This window comes from Erythrolamprus reginae, chromosome 3, assembly GCF_031021105.1.
Source record: "Erythrolamprus reginae isolate rEryReg1 chromosome 3, rEryReg1.hap1, whole genome shotgun sequence".
NCBI classification, from domain to species: domain Eukaryota; kingdom Metazoa; phylum Chordata; class Lepidosauria; order Squamata; family Dipsadidae; genus Erythrolamprus; species Erythrolamprus reginae.
The window spans coordinates 133659332-133674217 of record NC_091952.1 but is presented as its reverse complement, the minus strand read 5'-3'; the positions used below and the strand labels follow the sequence as shown (position 1 = coordinate 133674217).

At 44.1% G+C, this 14886-nt stretch overlaps 1 protein-coding gene across 1 annotated transcript in view; it reads right to left on the bottom strand.

The window, feature by feature from the left end:
- Positions 1-14886, bottom strand: part of TNR (tenascin R) — a 119821-nt gene that overhangs the window by 81635 nt on the left and 23300 nt on the right. Inside the window, exons 3-4 of the mRNA XM_070746693.1 lie at positions 13185-13448; positions 34-149 (exon numbers count right to left, since the gene is read on the bottom strand). Of these exons, the coding sequence (XP_070602794.1) occupies positions 34-149; positions 13185-13448 (380 nt within the window). The remainder of the gene's footprint in view (positions 1-33; positions 150-13184; positions 13449-14886) is intronic.

The window sequence follows — 14886 nt, the reverse complement described above, 5'->3', positions numbered from 1 at the left end:
ATAAAAGGATATCTCCAAAGACAAGACAGCTACCTTGGGGATGAAGCTGATCTCCCAGCCATCAAAGGAGAAGGAGAAGGGTTCCCATTCCATCTCAACAGTGGTCTCTGTGATAGTTTTGAACTGCAGTCCTCGTGGAGTAGAGAGTTCTGAAATACAGAGATGCAGATAGAGATGGGGAATACAATCCTTCTTTAGTTCAGGTTTAACTATCCTCCCCACCACATACCCAAATATCTACATTTTCCATTGTCCAGAGTACATAACTGGGAGAACCCTGCTTCAATAAAACAGTTAGAACATTTATATTGTGTACTCATAACCCCAGGGAGGAACTGATGGAAATAAGACAAAGAAAAGTATCTCTCTACTTCTTGAAATAGTGCTCCGCTAATTGAAAGAATCCAACTTATTGAAAATGGAAGAGTTTTGTGAGCAGCAGGAAGATTTCCCCCAGGGAAATCTGGGGAAAGATTTCAGCATGAAGCAATGATATTTGTAGAAGATTAATTATGTCCACAGTGATATCTTGAACAAGCTCTATGGGTCAGTGATGCACTAATGCAAAAGTTAGTTGCATAATCAAGATAATGAAGGTGAAAGAGGCTAACTGATCTCCATATGTTTCCTTCCAAGCTATGCTTGTTTCTTCAGTAGTAGCAGGTTTTCATGAATGCACAAGGAGCCTGGCATTGCTAATGACAAATCCATTTGGCAGAGTGCCAGAGCCCTTCCTGACTGAAAGCTCAGAATATTCATAACTGTCAGCTCCAAGTTACAATTGCCTGTAATTCATAGTTCTAAATTTTCAGTTGTATCTTCATGATGTCATATTTAGAAAGTGTTAATCTATAAGTAGGAATGCATTTTCTTTTAATATCTTTCAGTGCCAATTGGGTGCTCTGGGGTGGAGCTCCATTTTTGCTACCCCACTGCGTTCCCCCTCCATCCGGGCAGCAGCCCACCCCTGCCCACGTGTGATTGGACACACAAGGAATTTGTCTTGGTGCATGTGCTCTCCGTGTACATAAAAGAAAAGATACGTTCACCAAGAATCATAAGATACAACACTTAATGATAGTCTGGGTACAAAGAAGCAATCAAATCATATTAGGAACCTGTTAATATAAATTGTAAGGATACAAGTAACAAAGTTACAGTCATACAGTCATTCATGGGAGAAGATAGGTGATGGGAACAATGAGAAAATTAATTGAAGATTAATAGTAGTTCAGACTTAGTAAATAGTTTGACAGTGTTGAGGGAATTATTTGATTAGCAGAGTGATGGCGTTCGGGAAAAAGCTGTTCTTGTACAGTGCTCTATAGCATCATTTTGATGATAAGTGTTGAAGCAGTTTGTGTCTAGGATATGAGGTGTCTCTCTCTTTGACCCTTACAGTATACAGGTTCTCAATGGAAGGCAGGTTGATAGCAATTGTTTTCTCTGCAGTTCTAATTAACCTCTGAAGTCTGTGTCTGTCTTGTTGGGTTGCGGAACCAAACCAGACAGTTATAGAGGTGCAGATGAGAAACTCAGTAATTCCTCTGTAGAACTGTATCAGCAGCTCCTTGGCCAGTTTGAGCTTTCTGAGTTGGTGCAGAAAGAACATTCTTTGTTGTGCTTTTTTATGATGTTTTTGATGTTAGCTGTCCATTTTAAGTCTTGAGATATGATAGGACCTGGAAATTTGAAGGTCTCTACTGTTAATATTGTGTTGTCTAGTATTGTAAGAGGTGAATATATGGGCAGGTTTCTCCTAAAGTCTACAATCATTTCTACGTTTTTGAGTGTATTCAGTTCCAGATTGTTCTGGTTGCGACTACAAGATTCAACCTCCCATCAGTATGCAAATTCATCATTGTCTTGAATGAGATCGATCACTGTTGTATCATTTGTGAACTTCAGTAGTTTAACAGATGGATCATTAGAGATGCAGTCATTAGTATATAGAGAGAAGAGAAGTGGGGAGAGCCTTGGGGGGCCAATGTGCTAATTGTATGGGTATCTGATGTGATTCTGCTTAGCTTCACCTGCTGCTTCCTGTTTGTTAGAAAGCTTATGATCCACTTACAAATATGTTCAGGTACCCCTAGCTAGTTTAGTTAGAAGAATGCCTGGAATTGAATGCTGAACTAAAGTCTACAAAGAGGATCTTTTATTCAAAGACTTATTCAGTCTTTGGAGATTCAAGATGTTGTAGAATGTAGTGCACAGCCATATTAATAGCATCATCTGTTGATCTCTTTGCTTGGTGTGCAAATTGCAGGAGGTCTAACAATGGATCTGTGATGTTTTCAAGTGGGACAGTACTAGCCTTTCAAAGGTTTTTATACTACAGATGTTAGAACAACTGGTGTGCAGTTCCTTGATGGTGGCACTGGGATAGTAGAGCGTTTGAGGCAAGAAGGAACACAGCACATTGCTAGCGATTTATTGAAGATTCAGGTAAACATGGTCGGCACAGATTTTTAAGCAAGAAGAACTTATCTTGTCTGGGCCTGAATCATTTCCTGCCTTTTGTCTGTGAAATAGGTCTTGTACTTCCTTTTCTCTTATCACTAGAGGTTGTGAACCCTATGGAATGAGGTCAGTTGTAGGAGGCTTGGCTGTTGGAGATAGGTGGCTGTAGTTTCCTTTCAAAACTGCAATAAAACACAGTCAGGTCATCTGCCAGTTGCTGATTCTTCAGCCTGGGAAGGTGGTTTGCTGTAACTAGTGATATTTTTAAAAGTTCTCCACATGTTTGCTTGTTCACTTGTTGAGAACTGATTATTTTACTTTTCAGAGCAGCTTCTTTTTGCTACCCTGATCTCCCTTGTTAATACATTTTTGGCCTGATTGTACAGCATTTTATCATTTTTTCTAAAGGCTTCCGCTTTGGAATGATGCAGCTGCTTAAATTTAGCAGTGAAACAAGGTTTGGCGTTGCTGTATATTTGCAAGTTCCTGGTCAGTATACATAGGTCTTCAAAGAAGCTATTATAGTATCTATGAATTCCTCCAGGTCTGCAGAGGTATCTTCAAAAATATTCCAGTCAGTGCAACCAAAGCAAGCCTGTAGCTTTTAACTTTGCCTCTTCAGTTCAAGTGTTCACTGATTTAATTGTTGGTTTTGTGGTGCTAAGTCTTTGCCTGTAAGCAGATACAAGGTGAATCATGCAATGATCCGAGTGTCCCACAGTTGCTTGAGGTAAAGACCGATAAGCATCTTTTAATGTTGTGAAGCAATGGTCTAAAGTATTCTTACTTCTAGTGGGACAATTAACATGCTGAAAGTATTTTGGTAGCTCTTTCCTTAAGTTTGCCTTGTTTAAATCTTCCAAAATAATGGTCAGTGAATCTGGGTATTTGGCTTCAGCTTCCATAATCTGATCAGCTAGAGTTCTTAATACTTTCTTTTCACAGGCTTGTGTGCGTATATGCACCACAATTAGTACAAATGAAGTAAACTCTCGAGGAGAATAAAAGAGTTTGCAGTTGATAAATAAGGACTACATGTTTTTATCATATAATTTTTATATTATAGTTATGTCCTGAGACTAGCTGTTGTTGATGTATATACATAAACCTCCTCCCCTTTCCCATCCTGATAGTTCTACTATCCTGTCTGCTCTAAGTATCTGAAACCATAGTATATGCATGCTATTGTCATCAATTTCCTCGTTTAACCAGGATTCAATAAAGCATAGGGCAGATTTGGTTTTAATCAAGTGAATAGATGTTCAGTTGAGACATTTTTCTCTTACCTATCATTGTTTTAATACAAGAAACTCAGTGGGGAAACACTGGAAAGGCTTTATGAATGCTGCAAGCAGCACCAATAAAACTCTGGGTATGTTTTTCAAAATACAGTAAGTGAGATTGAATATGTAGTTTTAGAAGAGCTCTCTCTCTCTCTCTCTCTCTCTCTCTCTCTCTCTTTTTCTCTGTGTACATACACATAAAGTATATGTAGTAGATAATGTATCTTTTTGTGTGCCTGTGTGTAATATGTATGAACATATATGGCATATATACATAGGATTAAATCATATATTTTGGATGTTCAGTAGTAGCAAATAGACAAGGAATTGAGGCTTTTGAGGCTAGGAGAACCCAAGCACCCTAACCCTTGACAAGTTGGCCATGATGTCAAGTTGGCTATGCCCACCCAGTCACATGACCACCCAGTAACGTGACCACCCAGTAACTCCCACCAAGTCACATGACTGCAAAGCCATTCCCACTCAGTCACTTGACTGCCAAACCATTCCTACCCAGTCACATGACCATGAAGCTATGCCCACAAAATAAGCCCCAGCCCCAGATTGGTACTAAAAACATTTGGAATCCACCTCTGCTCAGTATTCCTAGGAAATGAAAAGATTGTAATGAGACTTGGATTTCAATGATTTTGAAAATCAAACGAATATCGGTATTGGCTCTCAGAGTTGAAACTTTTTAGTTAATCCTGATAAATAGAACCTTGAAAGTGTGCCATACCTTGATTTGTGTTTTATAGTGAGATGACTCTGTGCTAAGATTCAGATTGGTTTGATAATATTATTTGCCTTTATTATTTGCCTTTCTCAGCTCACCTTTTTCGATATCAGTCCTCCATCAACTATTTTTTCTTCCAAACAGAGCAATTCGTTGCTTGCACAGAATTCTGCTGTTTTGTCTTCATGAATCTCAGGGGTCCAAAGGAACCTAACCACCTATTCATACACCTATAATGAGGTTTGTTGCATAGTAAACTCCTGGAGATATTAATTGAATACCCTTTCCAAAGGGTATGCAATATAAGAGTTGTGTCTTATTCTGTTGGGTGTTGCTTCCTTTGATTCACACTGCTTGCTGTGGGATACCCCTGACATCATAACTGTTGCTACAGATAGAAAAAAACCTCCAAGTTTATGAAAAATTGGGGAAAAATGGATACCTTACATAGTGTAACATCACAATATTTGCGATTTCTCAGTTTCTGAGTCTGACTGACTCAGTCTGTGACCTGGCATTCTGATGCTTATATTTCTTCCACATTCTTCCCCACCATCCCAAAGTGACTTTCTTATAGTCAAAGCAAGTATTTCAGTTCTGTGATGTGAATTTATATTAGCTTGGTCTTAACTGGCTGATTGAAATCCAAGCATAATCTGTCCAGCAAATACTGCAACAGCAAAGTCAGCCTATAATTAGGGAGCATATAATTAGGGAGCCTATAATTGTTTCAGCTAACAAATGTGAGGGTTAGGGAACAACATCAGCAGAAGACTTGGAGGATAAAGCTACGTGCAGCAAGCAGCCTGGTCTGGGTTGGCCATCCTAAATTAGCTTGCGGTTGTCAACTGCAGAAAAAAAGTAAAGCCTTGTTGCCATTGTCAGATTGGTTGGGTTCTGTAAGCTTTCATTTTTTGCCAGGCAGCAAAATATCTCAATTGGTCCACTTTAATAGGTTGAGCATGATAGTTCCAAGTTTGTATTGTCCAAGTTCCACTTGGATTTAAATAAATCATTTTGTGAGGATACATATAAATACTCAGCATGAGCAAGGATGCACAAATATTTTCTGGAACCAAATAATTTGTGAAACCAATTTTTCTAGTATGTCAAGTGGACTCAGTCCCATCATACAACATATCTCTGACAGATTTTATGGGACCAGCCCCCTTGGGCTTATTCAACTTATCTACCAAGCAATGAGTCACAAGGAACTGGGGCAAGCAGTTGTAATAAGGAAAGAAAAGCAAAATTCTGTTTGGAAACATGATATAGAAATTTGGAAATCCCAGCGATCCAATAATCACTGAGGCGGCTGATTTTACTGGTGATTTTACCAAGCTCTTTTCATTTTTGGCGTATTTCTTCAGATGTTTCCTGAATGAAATTTTTCCATATTGATTTTGTTATGTTGAAATTGACTTCACATCACCAAATTTTATTATAAACTTCAGCTATAATTAATAAACAGAACTGCCCAGAATGCATTTCATTCTGTCAAAGCAACACAGAAAAATGACTCCTTTATTACAGAGAAAGTAGGCTTATTTATTTATTTATTTATTATTTGGATTTGTATGCCGCCCCTCTCCGAAGACTCGGGGCGGCTCACAACAAGTGAAAAAACAATCCAATACATAATCCAATTAATTAAAATATTAAAAGTTTAAAAAACCCCTATACTAACATACACACACACAAGCATACCATGTATAAATTCAGCGGGCCCAGGGGGAGATGTTTAGTTTCCCCATGCCTGATGGCAAAGGTGGGTTTTGAGAAGTTTACGGAAGGCAGGAAGAGTAGGGGCAGTTCTGATCTCCAGGGGGAGTTGGTTCCAGAGAGTCGGTGCCGCCACAGAGAAGGCTCTCCCCCTGGGGCCCGCCAACCGACATTGTTTAGTTGATGGGACCCGGAGGAGGCCCACTCTGTGGGACCTAATCGGTCGCTGGGATTCGTGCGGCAGAAGGCGGTCTCGGAGATATTCTGGTCCGATGCCATAAAGGGCTTTAAAGGTCATAACCAACACTTTGAATTGTGACCGGAAACTGATCGGCAGTCAATGCAGACTGCAGAGTGATGGTGAAACATGGGCATACCTAGGTAAGCCCATGACTGCTCTCGCAGCTGCATTCTGCACGATCTGAAGTTTCCGAACACTTTTCAAAGGTAGCTCCATGTAGAGAGCATTACAGTAGTCGAACCTCGAGGTGATGAGGGCATGAGTGACTGTGAGAAATGAGTCCCGGTCCAGATAGGGCCGCAACTGGTGCACCAGGCGAACCTGGGCAAACGCCCCCCTCGCCACAGCTGAGAGATGGTTTTCTAATGTGAGCTGTGGATCGAGGAGGACGCCCAAGTTGCGAACCCTCTCTGAGGGGGTCAATAATTCCCCCCCCAGGGTAATGGATGGACAGATGGAATTGTCCTTGGGAGGCAAAACCCACAGCCACTCCGTCTTATCCGGGTTGAGCTTGAGTCTGTTGACACCCATCCAGGCCCCAACAGCCTCCAGGCACCGGCACATCACTTCCACCGCTTCGTTGACTGGGCATGGGGTGGAGATGTAAAGCTGGGTATCATCCGCATATTGATGATACCTCACCCCATGTCCTTGGATGATCTCGCCCAGCGGTTTCATGTAGATGTTGAATAGCAGGGGGGAGAGGACCGACCCCTGAGGCACCCCACAAGGGAGAAACCTAGGAGCCGACCTCTGACCCCCCACTAACACCGACTGCGACCGGCCAGAGAGGTAGGAGGAGAACCACTGGAGAACAGTGCCTCCCACCCCCAACCACTCCAGCCGGTGCAGAAGGATACCATGGTCGATGGTATCGAAAGCCGCTGAGAGGTCAAGGAGCACCAGGACAGAGGATAAACCCCTGTCCCAGGCCCGCCAGAGATCATCCATCAACGCGACCAAAGCAGTTTCCATGGTGTAACCGGGCCTGAAACCTGACTTTTGGGGACCTAGATAATCGGCTTCTTCCAAGGACCGCTGGAGCTGGAGTGCCACCACCTTCTCAACAACCTTCCCCATAAAGGGAAGGTTGGAGACTGGACGATAGTTATTAAGTATGGCTGGGTCCAGGGAGGGCTTCTTGAGGAGGGGGCGCACGAGCGCTTCTTTATAGAGTGATGGAAAAACTCCCCTCCCCAAGGAAGCGTTGGTAATCTCCTGGGCCCAGCTCCATGTCACCTCCCTGCTGGCCGAAACCAACCAGGAGGGACACGGATCCAGTAAACAGGTGGCGGAACTCACAGCTCCAATGGCCTTGTCCACTTCATCAGGTGTCACCAGATCAAACTTTTCCCAGACAGGTGGACAAGTATGTGCCCCAGTCACCTCGACTGACTCGTTGTCAGTCGACTCTGTCTTACAATTGGAGTCGAGGTTGGCCCGGATCTGAGCGACTTTATCAGCGAAAAACGTGTTAAAATCCTCGGCACTACTCTGCAAGGGCTCCCCAACTCCCCCCTGGTTAAGAAGGGAGCGGGTCACCCTAAACAGAGCGGCCGGGCGGGATTCCGCTGATGCAATCAAGGCGGCATGGTACGCGCATCTTGCCGCCTTGAGCGCCACTTTGTAAATCTTAATAAAAGCTCTTACAAGTGTTCGATCGGATTCAGACCTACTCTTCCTCCATCGCTTCACTAGACGTCTCTTTTGGCGTTTCAACTCTCGGAGCTCCTTGTTGAACCATGGGGCTCTACGGGGTCTAGCGCCGCGGAGAGGTCGCAAAGGCGCAATCCGGTCGAGAGCCTCCACAGCAGCCGTATTCCAGGCCTCCGCAAGAGACTCCGCCGAACTGTGGACGAGTGCCTCTGGAATAACCCCAAGCACCGTCTGAAAGCCCTCTGGGTCCATCAGGCGTCTGGGGCGGAACATCTTAATTGGTTCCGCCTCCCTGCGGGGAAGGATTGGAGCCAGGAAGTCAAGCCGTAGTAGGAAATGGTCTGACCATGACAAAGGCAATGTTTCTAAGCCCCTTAGTCTCAGACCATTACTCAATTGCTCGGAAAGGAATACCACGTCAGGTGCGTGCCCTCCCTCGTGAGTCGGACCCTGTACTACTTGAGTCAGGTCCATGGCTGTCATGGTGGCCATGAACTCCTGTGCCAACCCAGAGGTTTCGCCGAGTGACGGCAGGTTGAAGTCCCCCAGGACAATAAGTCCGGGGAACTCCACCGCCAACCCGGCTACCTCCTCGAGTAGCACAGGCAGGGCTTTTGACACGCAGCTGGGAGGCAGGTACGTGAGAAATAAGCCCACCTGAATCCCTAAGTCCAACTTCATCAAGAGAGACTCGCAACCCGCAATTTCCGGAGCAATGAGTCTACGTAGGCAAAGGCTCTCCCTGGCTATAATAGCCACTCCTCCCCCCCTTCCCTGGGGTCAAGGTTGATGCCATATCTGAAACCCAGCTGGGCAGATTTCAGAGAGAGGAACACCCCCCTCTGGGCCCAGCCAGGTTTCAGTAATACATGCCAGGTCGGCCTCCTCATCCAGGATCAAATCCCGGATGAGGAGAGCTTTATTTACCACCGACCTGGCATTGAGCAGCAGCAACCTGAGCCCAGGGCCAGAGTTACACTCATCACCAGTACCCAAGATTGGGCTCACAGAGCCAGAACAAGGGATCGTTATTAAGCAACGATCCCTCGTTCCCCTGGAACGGCTAACTCTGTGGCCCCCGCCATATCTGCCTCTCCCCAGCAACACTGGAATATTCCGACCCTCTGCCACCCCAGAGATCAGTGCCCCTTCCTCTCCTGTCTCCCGAGCGTCAGGTGGGCCAAATCTGTCATGCATACTATTTTCATTCATCTCATGCATACCACAACCCCACCCACTCCAACCATCACACTCACACCAATCATTCATCCTATGCACAATATTACATACACCCCAGTCATCCATTCATTAAGAAACCCCCCAATAATATTAAGATTAAATTAGTAATAATTAAAATAGATTAACTTGATTATTAAAATAAAATAAGAAAAATATCTAAATTTATCTAATTTAAAAAACTATATATATATATATATATATATATATATATATATATATATATATATATATATATATAAAATATAAAAAATATAAAAAATATCGGAAATTAGTCAGCAATAAGATAGTGTAAAATTCTTAATTAGTTCTTAATTGGAAGTTCTGGATTGTAACAGTGTTCAGGGTCCCAGGGGAGTATCTCAGCCTGGTTAAAAGGAAGGAACTCTTCTTAATATTAGTCACCCCTCTTTCTGGCGCTATGATGTCTCCCAGGTCTCTTCTCAGTCCCTCAGTTCCATCACCAGTCTCTTGGCTCTCATAGGACCCTCGCCCCTCGCTGGTCACTCCTTGGTGGCCTCCGATGGCGTCGCTGATTTCCGAGTGACATTTCCAGTTCTCTGTCTGCCAGACCCCACTGCATGGCCTCCAAGACCTCTCTTTTCCACCTCGATATCGCTTCGACATCTCCCCCAGCCTCCACGCTCCTCTCACGGACCACCATCTCCTCTTCCTCGACAGCAATATCCAGTCTAATCTTTCCATGCAGGTCTTTTCACCCCGTAGAGCCTCCGACGCTTGGGCGCTCCCACCAAGCAGCTCACAAGCGTCCTTAGTTCTTGGGGGGGGGGAGTCGTTCCAGCAGCAGCACCTCCAACCAGCGTCACCTTCGCCTCTCGGTCCCGTCTCTCCTCGTTCTCTCCTCCCTTCAAGGCTCCACTTTTATCAATATCAATCAATCTCTCCCCCCAGTCTCAGCTACAGCCTCCCGTTGTAATCAAGGGGAACCGCCATTTCCCCGCAGCCCAGCTGCTTTCTCCACAAAATCTCCGTGGCTGAAATAGATTGAAACAAACGCCACGGAAAAGGGTGCAGCAAGATCTTCCCACGCTGAATAAAAACAATCTCTGCTAAGCTCAGACAGCAGGCAGCATGCTGCGGGGCTGTGAACAACAAGCTGTAAACAAGCTGTAAACCACAGGCGGCTCGACCAAATCTCGTGGCCGTCGTTTCCGGAGCCCAGCCGACCGAGCCATAAACTCTGGGGGCAGAGAGAACACGGAGCACTAAGCAGAAAAGAGGGTTCCTTCTGAGCAGCTCATCTTCCAAACCTGCAGAACCCCAAGTCCAATTTAGCTCCAATTTAGCTCCAATTTCCCATATTTTTGGTGTTATTTTGCCATAGTCCGGAGGAGCAGCAACATTGCCTTCCTGCTTCCTCCTCCACCGGAACCGGAAACCGCTTCCTCAATTATAATTTCATAGGGATGCATCATATATTTATTTATTTATTTATTTTATTTATTTATTAGATTTGTATGCCACCTCTCTCCATAGACTCGGGGCAGCTAACAACAATAATAAAACAGCTTATGACAAATCTAATGTTAAAATAAGTAAAAACCCTTATTAAAACCAAGCATACACACAAACATACCATGCATAAATTGTATAAGCCTAGGGGAAAAGGAGTATCTCAGTTCCCCCATGCCTGATGACAGAGGTGGGTTTTAACGAGCTTACAAAAGGCAAGGAGGGTGGGGTCAATTCTTATCTCTGGGGGAAGCTGGTTCCAGAGGGTTGGGGCCGCCACAGAGAAGGCTCTTCCCCTGGGTCCCGCCAAACATAGAAACATAGAAACATAGAAGTCTGACGGCAGAAAAAGACCCCATGGTCCATCTAGTCTGCCCTTATACTATTTTCTGTATTTTATCTTAGGATGGATATATGTTTATCCCAGGCATGTTTAAATTCAGTTACTGTGGATTTATCTACCACATCTGCTGGAAGTTTGTTCCAAGGATCTACTACTCTTTCAGTAAAATAATATTTTCTCATGTTGCTTTTGATCTTACCCCCAACTAACTTCAGATTGTGTCCCCTTGTTCTTGTGTTCACTTTCCTATTAAAAACACTTTCCTCCTGGACCTTATTTAACCCTGTAATATATTTAAATGTTTCGATCATGTCCCCCCTTTTCCTCCTGTCCTCCAGAAATTGTTTAGTCGACAGGACCCAGAGAAGGCCCACTCTGTGGGACCTAACTGGTCACTGGGATTCGTGTGGCAGAAGGTGGTCCCGGAGATATTCTGGTCCAATGCCATGAAGAGCTTTATAGGTCATAATAAACACTTTGAATTGTGACCGGAAACTGATCGGCAACCAATGCAGACTGCGGAGTGTTGGTGTAACATGGGCATATTTAGGGAAGCCCATGATTGCACTCACAGCTGCATTCTGCACGATCTGAAGCTTCCAAACACTTTTCAAAGGTAGCCCCATGTAGAGAGCGTTACAGTAGTCGAGCCTTGAGGTGATGAGGGCATGAGTGACTGTGAGCAGTAACTTCCGATCCAAATAGGGTGGCAACTGGTGTACCAGGTGAACCTGGGCAAACGCCCCCCTCACCACAGCTGAAAGATGTTTCTCTAATGTGAGCTGTGGATCGAGGAGGATGCCCAAGTTGCGAACCCTCTCTGAGGGGGTCAATAGTTTCCCTCCCCAGGGTGATGGATAGATAGATGGGATTGTCCCTGGGAGGCAAAACCCACAGCCACTCCGTCTTATCAGGGTTGAGTTTGAGTCTGTTGACACCCATCCAGACCTCAACAGCCTCCAGGCACCGGAACATCACATCCACTGCTTCGTTGACTGGACATGGGGTAGAGATGTACAACTGGGTATCATCCGCGTACTGATGATACCTCACCCCATGCCCTTGGATTATCTTGCCCAGCGGTTTCATGTAGATATTAAATAGCAGGGGGGAGGGGACTGACCCCTGAGGCACCCCACAAGGGAGAAACCTAGAGGTCGACCTCTGACCCCCCACTAACACTGACTGCAACCGACCAGAGAGGTAGGAGGAGAACCACTGAAGAACAGTGCCTCCCACTCCCAACCACTCCAGCCGGCGCAGAAGGATATTATGGTTGATGGTATCAAAAGCTGCTGAGAGATCAAGAAGCACCAGGACAGAGGATAAACCCCTGTCCCAGGCCCACCAGAGATCATCCATCAACGCGACCAAAGCAGTTTCCGTGCTGTAGCCAGGCCTGAATTCTGACTGTGAGGGCCTAGATAATCGGCTTCTTCCAAGGACTGCTGGAGCTGGAGCGCCACCACCTTCTCAACAATCTTCCCCATGAAGGGAATGTTGGAGATTGGCCGACAGTTGTTTAGAATGGCTGGGTCCAGGGAAGGCTTCTTAAGGAGGGGGCGCACAAGTGCCTCCTTGTAGGGATCCGGAAATGACCCCCTCCTCAAAGAAGCGTTGACAATCTCCTGGTCCCAGCTCCATGTCACCTCCCTGCTGGCCAAAACAAGCCAGGAGGGACACGGATCCAGTAAACAGGTGGCGGAACTCACAGCTCCAATGGCCTTGTCCACTTCATCAGGTGTCACCAGATCAAACTCTTCCCAGACAGATGGACAAGTACGGGCCACAGTCACCTCGACTGACTTATTGTCAGTCGACTCTGTTATCCAATTGGAGTCGAGGTCCGCCTGGATCCGAGCGATTTTATCTTCAACCAATCACCTTCAAAAAGAGTCTTTTTAAAGTTTTAATCTTCAACCTTTTTAAACACATGAAAAGTGATGCCCTTAAAAATCCCCTTTTAAAATTTCTCTTGATTGTGAAACCTGAAAGACAATTCAGACTGCAGAATAAGTAGAGAATACTTACGGGTGGCCACCTTGACTCCAACAGGGGCACTGAGCACTTCACTTATAACAGCATAGATGCTGATGTTGTATGTTAAGCCTGGCTCCAGCTCCTTCAGAGTGACAGTGCTCCAGTCACCTGGCACCCGCTGCTGGAGCTGCAGGCCCCCTGGCACAGCTGGCTGGTAGGAAATGACATATTCAGTCACAGCCATTGGTCCATCCCATTCCAGGTCAATTGATTGGTCTCTGACTACAGCCACTTGCAGACTCTCAGGAGGAGAAACTGGAGGTGGGGGACAGAGAGAGAGAGAGAGAGAGAGAGAGAGAGAGAGAGAGAGAAAGAAAGAGGGAGAATATTTTCAAATGTGATTCACCAATCTCCTCAAACTACTCTTTTACATTTGTTTCCCCTTTGATCAACTCACCGAGATTCCTACACTGAGCATCTTACTTTGGGAGCATATTATTCTATTGAATTCAATGGAAAAATGTTTCTAAATCAAATAGCACAAGGGCAACATTATTTGCACACATTCCTACAATCAATGTGGATTTGCGTTCATCTATATTTAATGGAGCCACCAAAATTCCTCCCCCCTGATAAAATCTCTTGGATGTTATTGTCTCTGCAAGGACATTTTATTTTGTTAAATATTTACTTAGATGTCGATTAAACAAATGCATTGCACAAAACAGACTTAAGTTAAAGTTAAGTATCAGCGTTGTGCTTGTATTTCCTCCTCATGGAGAGACCTTTCAGGTAGACGTTGGGAATTACTGTTTTTAATTCAAATTGTCTCTTGCCATAGTATTTTTTTCTAAGAGACAATCTATTTAGGCCCAAATAAAAGTCCCATAAGTTGTGTTTCTTCTTTGCACAGTTTTCTTTTGGGGTAGCTTTGACTTACACCAGCAATGCCATTCTCCATAGCTCTTTCCAGCATTCCATTTGTTATATGCATATGTGCAGTATTTTTACAAGCATATTTTATTTTACATAGTATAATATATAAACATTCCAGGATTTCAAAATATTACAGCTACATCAGTTTATGACTAGTTCTGTTTCTATCTCTGTCTTTCATTGTTTGTCGCACTTCGGGAACTATGCTGCCTTTGGAATCCTTGTTCACATCTCTCAACTTTTAACGGTACAAGGGGAGCTTCATACGGTAAGATGTGCAAGCACAATTCCCCATCCAGTTTCAAATACAAATAAAATGAGAATAACTCATATTTTAAAGCTATATTTGGCAGCTATGAAGATTAGAAACATACTTTTTAAAAGTGAAAGCTCAGAATTTTTTGGAATCCAAATGTAAATCTGGGACAGTTGCCAAGCTCCTGAATCCCAATAACATGTGATTGTGTGAGGCCTGCACATAAGTCACTTATTCAGTGCTATCATAATTTCAAACAGTTGCTAAATGAATGGTCATTAAGTGAAAACTACCAGTATAAAATATAGTGTCACTAGAAGGAGGGAAGATCTTTGGAATTAAGTAAAAAGCCTTCTACTCATTGAGTATTCTTGTGTGTGAAAGTGCCAGTGCTAAGAGAGATATCAGATAGCACGTTGTGAAGGCTATTTGGTACAATATGGAATAAGTGGAATTGAAATTTTCATGTCTTTGTATTATTTAACTTGTCAGCTTATACATGAAGTGTGCTGAGGCTTTATTTTCAACTTAAACTGAACAGGTCAAATGCATGGCTGAAGC